This window comes from Cataglyphis hispanica, chromosome 5, assembly GCF_021464435.1.
Source record: "Cataglyphis hispanica isolate Lineage 1 chromosome 5, ULB_Chis1_1.0, whole genome shotgun sequence".
Lineage (NCBI taxonomy): Eukaryota > Metazoa > Arthropoda > Insecta > Hymenoptera > Formicidae > Cataglyphis > Cataglyphis hispanica.
Window position 1 is genome coordinate 7,119,009 of NC_065958.1, and position 11,410 is coordinate 7,130,418.

An 11,410-nucleotide genomic window follows, 5' to 3' on the forward strand; every position below is an offset into this window, starting at 1 on the left:
AAATAAAAAATAGTGTCTTCAAAATGTAGAAAATTTTTGTTGAAGTAAAAAATCCAATTTAAAATTAATCATACGAAGATTTCAAGTGTATTTTTTTCTTTATCTTCTTCTTGATGTTTGATATTTTTTTATATTGTACTTTTATCATTCGTCATCACTCATGATAAAGTTCATGCCTAACTTTAGCAACATACTCGCCTTGCGTTTGGTTTGGTTTGGTTGGTGCCTCTGGTGTAACGTCAATCGACAGTGTGTGTCATCTCGTCGTGTTTGACAGATTAGTAGCGGTCCCCTGTTAGAGTTTTCAGATTCTTAAGGAATTTTTTTAAACAAAATTATCAGTGTTATGACACGCGTCCTCTGATATCTGAATATCTGGTGTGTAAGAGTCGCGTGAAGACTGAGTGAAGTATGGATGCCGGGAACAAAGAGGTGCAATCCGCGACAGATGCATCAACGCCGATCGAAAATCACAATAGCAACAAAATTCGCAGGAGAAATGTACCGGTTGAATTGGCGAATTACGGGATCAAGGAGGATAATTTGTACGATCGTGTGCCACTCGTGATTCTGCCCGACTCCACGAAAGCGTGGTACAATGGTACCGCACCGCGGATACCTGATGTCACCGATGCGGCCACGTCGGGTAAACAGCAGAATGGAGTAGTGCTGAGTCACGAAGATGATCACGAATCAAATGGCAATGCTTCGATGGATCCTCTTATCAATCGCGAACGGACGAAGATAAGCGTTATTCGCGGTAGCATTGCCAATCCGGATTTAACTCTAGGAGAGCTAAGACTACTTGGTTGCAGTAGCGAAGGCTTCGTTAATGGTACTTGGTCAAGGTGACAATACATTATGATCAACAAGGAACCTTACGATAATCTTATTTCAAGCTTTATACAGATATATACAGCTTTATATAGTTATATACAGATTTTAAGAGAATTTTTGATAGTTTTGATTATGTAGTCATCAATATAGTTATGAATACAGATAGTATCATTTAAGCTATGTCTTGTTTAAAATTGGTTCCTTTTTGAGAATAATCTTATTTCTTGTAAGCCAAATCTTGAAATCATAAAGATGATCTATAGATGATATACGAAGGGTACTGTGGCCAAAACTTTTGAGACTAGTACAAGAGGAGTTTACATCTGTTGATGGATTGGAGACTGTACATACTTGTATACCGAATGAGGTTTATCAACAGATATTGAAGGATGTAGCACGTAGTGGCAGTCATATTTCACAGAATGCAACAGAAGAGGAAACAGAAAGTTTCCAAGAACAATTGACGCAGCTTATGTGCTGGGTACTTCATAGGCATTCCGAATTAAAGTTAGTATCTTTAAGAGCACAATATTATTTTTTTTATATACAAATTATATAGCTTATCTTATTGTAATATAAAATAAAATAATGCGTACTTAGTTACTACCAGGGATACAATGATGTAGCAGCAACTGTGTTACTTGTGATGGGATTACAAGCAGGCTTGTATGTGCTTGAAAGTATAACGTTAGAGTTCCTGGAAAGATTTATGGAAAAAACTATGGAAAAAGTAAATCAAGAGTTATTCTATATATTTGCATTACTGGAACGAGTTCACCCAACACTTCTGGAACATTTGGAGAAGTTAGTTATACATTTAAATAACATTTTAGATTTTTTATACATTATACATTATAGTAACTAATAGCAGAATTATTTTTTATCTTAGTGTAGAACTGTTCCCACACTTTGCTTTGGCTGAATACACAACATGGTATGCACACAAATATGCAGAAAATAGGATATTATTACATAGATTATTTGATTATTTCTTGGGCAGTCCTCCACTCATGCCTCTCTATCTAAGTACAGTAATTGTTGCACATAGAGCTACTGAAATTTTCAACACTACACCTGACATGGGGCACACACATAAGATATTATGTTCGGTAAGTATAATAAAAAAAAATTTGACAAAAAAATTAATATAATTATAGAAGTTTATATTTTTAGTTACCTGATAACTTGCCATTTGAATCACTCTTAGTAGAAGCAAAGGATTTATATCAAAAATATCCTCCTGAATCTATCAGTAATGATGTCAAAGATTATGATCATAAGAGAAAAATTAAAGAACAAGAATGGAAAGCAAAGGCAGAAGCAGGCCGTCAAGAGAGAGAAAGACAACGAAAATTAAACATTGTTCAGTCAACACCAAGAATATCTTATCGCATCAGAAGTTACAAAACTATCACTGTTGTGACTATTTTAGCTTTGGGAATATATGCCTTTATAAGATCTTCGACAGGGCTTAACTGACATTAAAAGATATCTATTGTAAAAAAACTTTCACAAGAGTGTTTACACATTTTTTAAAAAGACTCTCTACTTCTTTAATATATTACTAAATAAAGATTTAGATTGAGAAAAAATAGTTTCACCATAAAGGAATGAAATAGCAAGAAATTATGTATTGCTAGAATAATTACAAGAGATTTGATTGTCAGCGTTTCAGCAAATCTGTTTTAGAGTACAAGAATCAGAATTTTATGCATTCCTATGCTGCCTTCTTGCTGTGTTCTTTGGAGGTTGACCTAAACTTTTTGTGCATATATGTTAAAAAAAATCATAAATACATAAAAATTTAGTGAGGAAAAAAAAAACATTATTTCAAATATTTAAAATTATTAGGAGTATGAACATGTAAAATGGGTTGCATTTCAAAATTTATTCTTTAGAATGGAGTTATATTTGGCTGACTTGTCAGGGCAAAAGAAATAATATCATTGATGTGGTGAATTAAACACTATTCTATTCCAAGAAATAAATTTTGAAATGTAGCCTAAATGTTTAGGAAAACTTTAAACAAGATGTGTATGAAAGTTTCATATGTATATGTATGTATAGATTGTAATGACGTTATTACAATCTGTGATGAAGAATTTTGTATAGTGAGTTAAATTATTGCAAAAAAAAAATTATAATATAATTAATATTATAATCAATAAATATCTTATTTTTTAACAACATTTATTTACCATCATCAATTATGATCAGTTTTTTGTTTATTTAATTTACATTATTATTACAATAACATTTCATATAAATTGCTCGCCCGCGCGTGTATGTGTGTGTGTGTATTATACATTATCAGAATGAATTTAATTATCAATAGATGAAATGATATCAATACCTAGAAATTGTTATAGAATATTTATCTTTTATCATTTTGTACATAAATGTAATTTTGTATAGAAACATTTTTAATGTATCTAATAAATATTTATTACATGTTCACATATTTGCGGATTTATACTAAAAAGAGACAGAAAGAGAAATATATAAATTGCACATATAGATAAAATACCAAGAAAAAATTTTGAAATTATAGTAAAAATCTTAGAAAGTTTACGTATTTGTTGATAAATTTCCTACAATAATATTTTACATCACATACGTTTCTTTATTTTCAAATATTATTCAACACCATTATAAGTGTTTATTGCATTGTAAATAAAGATATAAATACGACATTGATATATATTTATGATAAAATGAGTTTGTGATTTGTAAATTGTGGAACTAGAAGTTCATTGTTATTCTAACTGTGCTATATATCAGCTATTAAATATACACATATATTATTGTATATAATATGGAGAGACTTGATGTGAATAATATTATACATAATTATTATATATCACTAGTCATATTAATTACATCTTTGTGAGATCATACGATTAGTATAACATAAAAATGGATAAAATGTACATATGTACCGAGTACAAAAATATATATGTATAAAGAGGAAATATAGTATTATATTTATAGGATATGAGCTGAGAGTCAATGAGCGGAAGTATTGATATTTACAAAGTGTTTTTTTTTTTTGTAATTGCACTATTTCATAATATTTCTGATTGATTCTGATTGGTATGTTATGTAATGATATATTTTAATGAACAATGTAGTTAATAAAAATATATTTTCAATTACAATGACTTATTTCTTGTACTAAGTAATTGTAATAAATTTCGAGCAATAAATGAATCATTCAACTTTAATCTTACGTAAAATTGTTTTGTTGATTTAGGATCAAATCTTATTTGAATCTATTCCTTACAATTTTAATCAATTTCTCAATATTTTCACATTTAGTCACATTAGTGTCACTTTTTTATTGCATTTGCATGTTAATTTATATTAAAACCAAATAAAAAAATATTAAGATGTTAATATTACCTAATTTGTTGCATTCTTTTGTCCCTCATTAATAAAAATCAGTATTATAACTATGTTATACTTTTAAAACTGTCGCGATGTATGCTAAAATATCAGGATTTTTTAAGATGTCAGTGTGATCTACTTTAGGAAAACCTTGATTATAAATTTTTTGTTTCTGTAATTTTTGCCAATATGTACATGCTTCCAAACTCCTTATATTTACAGTTCCATCTCCATCTCCAAATATTAATTGAGGATAGCCATCTATAGCTGTGCCTGGTTTATAATACAACCTGTAGAAAAATGCATATAAATTTTAAACAATCTCTTATCTTTTAAAAATCTTTAATATCTCTAGTAATTATTTTAATTATCTAAATTTTCTATATAGTGAAAATGATATACTTTTCCACAGTTTGCACTTTACTGCCGTATAAGCAATGTACTTCGACACCTGGTGCTGTAAAATCTAACTGATATTTCTCATTGTCTTTTCTGAATTCCCAAGCGTTAGGAATGCCTATATCTCTATAAGTAAAAGTATATCTCAAAATATTTCTACACAAACAAGATACATATGAAAATATAATGATTATCTAAATAATCTACCGTACATGAAATATTGTTGTAAATTATTCAATGTATAATTCTTTAAATCCGATTGTACCAAAATTTCTGTTTCTTTCCAAAATAATTTTGAAGGTAGTAACCATCCTAAACTTGGACTTGTTATCTGTTCACTTCTTAATACACTTTCACGAAGAAAATATGCACCCAAGTCGTCTCCTATAGATTAAAAAAATATATAAAAAATACACTTCTCATAATAAAATAACGTTCATGATAAATATTTTTGTATGTGTTAAATATTAATTAAGATATATCTAATAAAACTGTAATGTGTTTATTAATATTAATGATTAATTATTGATGATTATACATGCAACAACTATATGCATAAAATTGAAATACTTACCAATGGCAAATACTTTGATAGCTTTGACAGATCCTGCCCATACAGCGCTAAGAGTGATGAAGGAATTTATGTATTTATCCTTCCATTTCTGACTTTGACGTTGTAACATTATAAGAGTCATAGGTCCACCCATGCTGTGAGCCAATAGTGTTACTGGTGTATTATTATTTATTGCATATGTTTCTTCAACCAGAGTTTTCAACTTGGCAAAGAATTCTTCACTTTCATCTGAAATTTAAGGCCTGTATCTCGGTAAATTTGTTAACTGAATAAAATACATGTCGCAAATTGCCAGAGCGTATAACGCCTATTTAAAATATTAATTAATCTTGTTGTATTGTACTTACTAGGGCCTTTTCTGAAATCATAAGGCGCACCACGCAATGATACATTTCTGACATATCCCATATTGTTCACCAACATATTTCCAATATTACTGAAATATGAGCCTGGTGAAGCTTTACTGGGGTCTATATATTCGACTACAAATGGATTGCCCCATCCAGGTACCCTTATATCCACTCCAGGCTGATTACTTGTAATTCTTGTCACATTGTCATAATTAAGCTTTAAGTTATCAATCTGTAATAAAATAAATTTAAAAAATGTGTGTTTCTGAGTAAAAAAAAGAAAAATTAAAACATGTATGATGAATTAATAATCATACAAAGCAATCAATCACAACAGGTACGAGTAGTTCCATATTTAGCCATAGGCTAAAATAATTGTTGGATACTTTCTCGCAGATATAATGTACCACTGATGTTTTGTTAATCTTTGCTTCGATCTGACTACCGCCATCACCTGGAACTGTATTATTTTTGTTTGTAAATAGATACATAATAGCTTCATATCTTGATGACTCATTATCTTTGAAATTTTATGATAAAAATAGTATAGAAAAGGCTGAATTTTAGTATGTATTAGATATCCAGCATAATAATGCTTTTGAAAAACGAATCTACATTATTTACCTAAAATAACGGGTGATATTTGTTTCGCTTTAACGTGCCAGAGTCTCACTGATTGCACAGAGAGCAAAAGAACGATTATCGTGTTTAGAAGAACCGCCAGGCGCATTGTTCGTCTCAGCCACAGTATCAAAATCGGAAACACGCGGATATCAAAGATTCTATTTTAAATACTTTTCAAATAAACTTCCCGAAGAATAATTTTCTTCTCAGAACGAAATGGCACTCATCTGACAGCTTTACGCTATTGTTTATACGCAGTCGGTGTAATCAGCTGATTGTGCACATGCGTTTTAGAAAAGCAAAGAGATGAGTAATATTGACGGTAGCCAATCGGAGTGAGAAATAAATGACGATAGTCACGATAGCAGAAAACACCGTTTTATTGATATAAAAAAACTACTTGAAAAAATTGGTTACGTCATCCTGTATTTGCATATTTCAAAAACATATGTTACTATCCAATGAGTCGAGGAACATAGACATTACGTCATTTCTGCATATTATATACATATATTTATAAATTGATGTTTTTGTAAGAGACTGTTTGAAAATTTCATCGTACATTTTAATAATAGATTTTCTTTTACATTGCACTCTTATTTTTTTTTATTTTTCTTGTCTTTTCGTGAAGCCTAAATAACAACAAAATAATAACAAAAGTTTTCTGCAAAGTAAAATGTGCAAGAAAATGCAGATGAAACAAATAAATTTATTCATTTATCATGTTTTTATTCCGTTTTCGAATTCGTAATTCAATTGGTCAAAATTTTATCAAAGATAAAAATAAAAGCTCATACGCAAAAACAACGTATGATTATTCATTTATCAATCGTATGATACATGATAACACAAAATATCTCTGACGTCTCGTCAATTATGCGAGTAAAAGCTTGTATATAGCTATATGTCTTGTTTTGTATTTTCAATCCGTATGACTTTGTATCTGTATTATCATTTTTGATAATATGTACGCCCATCTTTTTTTATATAAAATAATAAGGGACATTTCGTTTTTATCACGTGTCATGTCCATACACACATATATATATGTAGGGTTGTATATTTCTGATTTCTTGTTTTATATATGCAATGTATATATATATACGTGATTTTTCTATATAAATCAATAATAAATAAATACATATGACTAAATAAAATATATATAATGAAAGAAAACGAATAAATAAATAATTGCAAATTTAATTCCTGCATTACATATGTCAATATCTCGTTTTTTTTCTTTCTGCCTCTCCGCACGAAAACACCTGCTTAAGGTTTATAAACGTTTTGTTGGATCAATCATCGGTGCTTAGCACCATTCGCCACGAAATCACGAAGTCACCGCGAAAGATGGAGACGTCGCATGGCATCGCATGCGCCCGTTCATGGAATCCATTACGCCCGCGACGTAGACGTCTCAGATCTCAGACAAGTCGTTCAATTTCCATACCGATAAGACATCGAGGATGGCCGACATCAAGCAGGATCACAAGAGCGAGGATGTCGACAGTTACGGGATGAGTAATAGCGCCGATCCGAAGAACATGCAGGAATTGACGCAATACGTGAGTCCGCATACACGGAATGATGATGATAACAAAGCATCCGGAGACGCGTCGCGACAGGTCGTTGACGCTACGTTGACTCCTTTGCAGGTGCAAACGCTGCTGCAGAATATGCAGGACAAATTTCAAACGATGTCCGACCAGATCATAGGAAGAAATATCCTTTTTCTGCACTTAACCTAAAAGAAAAATATGCATGAAAATGTTAGATTCACATTGAAGTAATGTTTGAGAAAATTTGTAAATATCTCATATATTCTACAGAATTTATTGTAATTGATTGTATATCAGGTTTTTTTTAATATCCATTTTTTATATGCATGTTATATTCTCATTTAATTAATTTAATAATATTAATTTAATAATATTATACATATTTATATATATATATATATATTTGAATTGATATCATTGCTATAAAGAAATCCTTAATAAGAAATACTAGATGAGATGGGCAATAGAATAGATGACTTGGAAAAGAATATTGCAGATCTAATGACACAAGCAGGAGTCGAAGGTGGTGATAAATAAGTTTATTTTTCTTTTAAGTGCACTAATCTATAAGTAATCACTCATCCAAAGCATTTAAGATAGCCATATATACTTATATATATAATTGTGGAAAAAAAATGTATACAGATACTGAGATATCCATCCTTTTGTTACAATACAAAAATAAACTTACACTTTTTTATAAATGTATTTTGATATATCAAACAATTTTATCGTACAATTAACTGAGAAATTAAATACATAGGTATATATAATTTTATTAAAAATTTTATGTAATTTTTATGGAACATGTAACTTACATTAATTCTTCATTCTACCTTATAAAAGTGTACATATAATATTCTTTTCTTCTATAAAAGCAATTATTTAATACAAGTCTTATCTTAGTTAAAATTTTTATATCTATAGACATTTAAATTATATTGTAAAGTATAAATAATCAAATATTTTTGAAAGATAAATTTATAATGCAAGGTTTACTTTGTCTTATTCATTTTAGAAGGTATGCGATATATTATAGATGATATTAAGGACTTCTGACATGTAGGAATTGGTGGAATAGGTTTGAGAATGAAGCGTTTCTTTATTTTAGATCCAGAGTGTCTTGATACTGTTCTCTAGAAAGATAGAAGGACAAAGTTAGAAATATAATTGAAATTACATTGATTTATGCCTAGTTCTCACAGGCTTCTCTCGAATTGATTCTGATTCTGTTTCCTCCGTACTATTCGCATACTCCTCAACTTGAACTGATTCAGAAGAATTTGTGAATCCAGTTTGTACAGAATCCTGTAATGTTTTTATATTAAGATCTAATGATAGAACAGTATAAGGAGCAACGTGTTCGAATTTTGCACTTACGACAGATTCAGCTTCTCGATTACTTGATTTCTGCGATGCCATGGGAGAGGATGCGAATCGGTTGGCTAAATTCGTTAATGAATAAGCCTGTCGAAATGAAGTTCTATTCACTGTGTCTAATCTTGCAACGGAATCGGGGACGCGCATTGTCTCTCTAAATTCCTGATAATGATATAATTGCTTTATTTAAATACTGATTGACGTAATATTGCATCAATTTTGCATAATATTGAACATTCGGTAATAAAGCTATTATTGTGAAATGTAAAGCAAATTATTAAATCGTAATAACACAGATATCAATTTGAAGTAAGTTTACCCCATTCATTTCTCCTCTCGCGATTTGAAAGTCCTGCACGTCAAAAGATACACAAGTATTGACTATACTTGTACAAATATCAATATAATGCAATCATAATATTTAAAAAATTTACCGTGTTATAAATTTGTAAAGTTTACAATTCTCTTTATTTTTTAATTTTACACAGAAACACAACACTTTGAAAAAATTCAAATTAAATCTTACATCTTACCTCAAGATCTTTTATCTCATCTATAGACGCGATGTCTTGATAAGCTTTAGTTAAAAGCTCGAGGGCCTTTGTATGAAAGCTCAATTCGATGGTGACAAAGTCTAAAAGTATGGATTTCAAATCATGTAATTTTCGTCGTTCGAACGAATCGATTTGCTCTTCCAATCCTTTTACTACTCGGGATACTTCAACAGATGCTTTCATCAGCTCCGATTTGGCTTGCGACTGATATTCTTTTTTAATTAAAGATTTTATAATAAGATATATTTAAAAAATACAATAAGATTTTAGTTATATACAACTTGAAATAATTGTATCAATATTTATTAATTTTTATTATAGTTTGATTTTTTATTTCATTATTTTTGTAAAGTTATAAAAGATATGAAATCAGTTAAATTGTTGAATTATAATTAATGCTATTGAAATAAATCTTTAATTATAAGGATACTATCATTTGGTGATTCCTGGGATTTCTTTCTCGGACTTTGTCCAAATGTCTTCGTCTGGTGAGTTCTCTATCACGTGCTGCAAAGGTACTTTTAACGTCATCACGAGCATGTTTGCAAATTGTCGCGTACTGCGAGAGAGGTGCAATTATCTTGGCATCTAATCTTTGTACTTCTGCATCTCTAAATTAAATTAATAATTTTAAATAACGCAAATTAAAGCTAAAAGTATTGTATAATTAAAATAGTATAAACATAAGAGAAAGAAGATAAATTTAAAAAAAAAAGATAGAATACATTTTTTTAATTCTATTTTCTTTTCTTCGTCGAAAAATAAAAATCATGATTATTTGATATAGGAAGATAAATACGAAATATTTTTAATTTTATGCAAATAAAAATATATCAACTTTTTTATTTCTTTACTTATTCATGTGTATAGTCATATTAAACGTAACAATAATAGCAAATAAATTAACATGATTTTTCTCTTTTTTTTTTTACACATCGCGAAGAAAATATGATTATTTGAAATGAAGGAACAGAGTTTTACCTATAATCGCCGATAACCGATAATGTGGCTGAAAAATTTGCGAGTCCGGCGCTAAGAGATCGATTTATAATTTCCGAATCGGCGTAAGTTTGAATTTTTTTAGCCAGTTCATCACTTTTATCGCGCAACCTGAAAAAAAGAATAATGAGTAACGAACAAAACGGGACGCGCAGCGATAAGAGATAAAAGGTTTACGCGTATCGCCGAGGAAAAATAATCAATAGTTTCACAGAGGAGCACCTGGCCGTTTTTCTAGCGAATGCCGCAAATATTGTGCATAACTCGGCAAAGTGTTTTTCCACGCCCGTTATGCGATCTTGCACAAATTTCGCTTCCTGTTCACTAATAAACAAAAGAAATTTATTTACAATTCGCTCATATATATATACGTTCTGTCAAATGAAATAAACGTCAGATATTCGCTCAACTTACTACACGCTGCTCTGGGACCGTGTTCGAAGCATTTTTTTTTTCTGTAAAATATATCTTAAATTTTTACTTATAATATATTGTAAACTTTTCTATGCGACGAGTTTATTTGCCACGATAAAGTTTTCGTAAAGCGGAAAGCACAATTTCGGACGTTTCCCTTCCTGCTCGCGACTGGTGACAGTTGCCTACTGACAGGTGGTGAATTGCCGCAGGTGAAGTTATGGGCCGCGTATTTTCTATACTACCTTCGGGCTAATAATGCAGGAGGTCGATTATAGATCTTTGACAAGTTGGTTTAAAATTTTTTGTTAAAGTTGATTCAAGATCTGATTT

General features: G+C 30.1%; 4 protein-coding genes across 8 annotated transcripts; 2 read left to right on the forward strand and 2 right to left on the reverse strand.

Annotated features, from left to right (window-relative positions):
* Positions 1-8: 8 nt before the first annotated feature.
* On the forward strand, positions 9-4,238 carry LOC126850010 (TBC1 domain family member 20). 2 transcript variants are annotated; one of them, XM_050592589.1, is made up of 5 exons: positions 9-848; positions 1,114-1,344; positions 1,438-1,641; positions 1,727-1,946; positions 2,011-4,238. In XM_050592589.1, exons 1-5 carry the CDS (start codon positions 412-414, stop codon positions 2,314-2,316), a joined length of 1,398 nt encoding a protein of 465 aa, XP_050448546.1. In that variant the 5' UTR covers positions 9-411; the 3' UTR covers positions 2,317-4,238. The 2 variants fall into 2 exon arrangements, with proteins under 2 accessions (XP_050448546.1, XP_050448544.1); XM_050592587.1 differs by having other exon boundaries at positions 14-835; positions 1,101-1,344.
* LOC126850019 (phospholipase A2 group XV-like) lies at positions 3,011-6,947 on the reverse strand. The gene is made up of 7 exons (XM_050592603.1): positions 6,172-6,947; positions 5,865-6,007; positions 5,545-5,779; positions 5,198-5,425; positions 4,836-5,007; positions 4,627-4,749; positions 3,011-4,514 (listed from the first exon to the last, which is right to left on the reverse strand). The coding sequence occupies exons 1-7, from the start codon at positions 6,275-6,277 to the stop codon at positions 4,295-4,297; spliced, it is 1,227 nt and encodes a 408-aa protein (XP_050448560.1). The 5' UTR covers positions 6,278-6,947; the 3' UTR covers positions 3,011-4,294.
* Positions 6,948-7,350: 403 nt separating this feature from the next.
* LOC126850070 (heat shock factor-binding protein 1) lies at positions 7,351-8,438 on the forward strand. Of its 2 annotated transcripts, XM_050592697.1 has the most exons (3): positions 7,392-7,736; positions 7,827-7,893; positions 8,179-8,438. In XM_050592697.1, the coding sequence occupies exons 1-3, from the start codon at positions 7,638-7,640 to the stop codon at positions 8,265-8,267; spliced, it is 255 nt and encodes an 84-aa protein (XP_050448654.1). In that variant the 5' UTR covers positions 7,392-7,637; the 3' UTR covers positions 8,268-8,438. The 2 variants fall into 2 exon arrangements, with proteins under 2 accessions (XP_050448653.1, XP_050448654.1); XM_050592696.1 differs by having other exon boundaries at positions 7,351-7,893.
* A 138-nt stretch (positions 8,439-8,576) lies between these two features.
* Positions 8,577-11,220, reverse strand: LOC126850031 (CBY1-interacting BAR domain-containing protein 1-A). Of its 3 annotated transcripts, XM_050592630.1 has the most exons (8): positions 11,078-11,220; positions 10,886-10,987; positions 10,646-10,774; positions 10,095-10,275; positions 9,644-9,868; positions 9,430-9,462; positions 9,111-9,272; positions 8,577-9,038 (listed from the first exon to the last, which is right to left on the reverse strand). In XM_050592630.1, exons 1-8 carry the CDS (start codon positions 11,107-11,109, stop codon positions 8,907-8,909), a joined length of 996 nt encoding a protein of 331 aa, XP_050448587.1. In that variant the 5' UTR covers positions 11,110-11,220; the 3' UTR covers positions 8,577-8,906. The 3 variants fall into 3 exon arrangements, with proteins under 3 accessions (XP_050448587.1, XP_050448585.1, XP_050448586.1); XM_050592628.1 differs by having other exon boundaries at positions 8,577-9,272; XM_050592629.1 differs by lacking the exon at positions 9,430-9,462 and having other exon boundaries at positions 8,577-9,272.
* Positions 11,221-11,410: the final 190 nt, after the last annotated feature.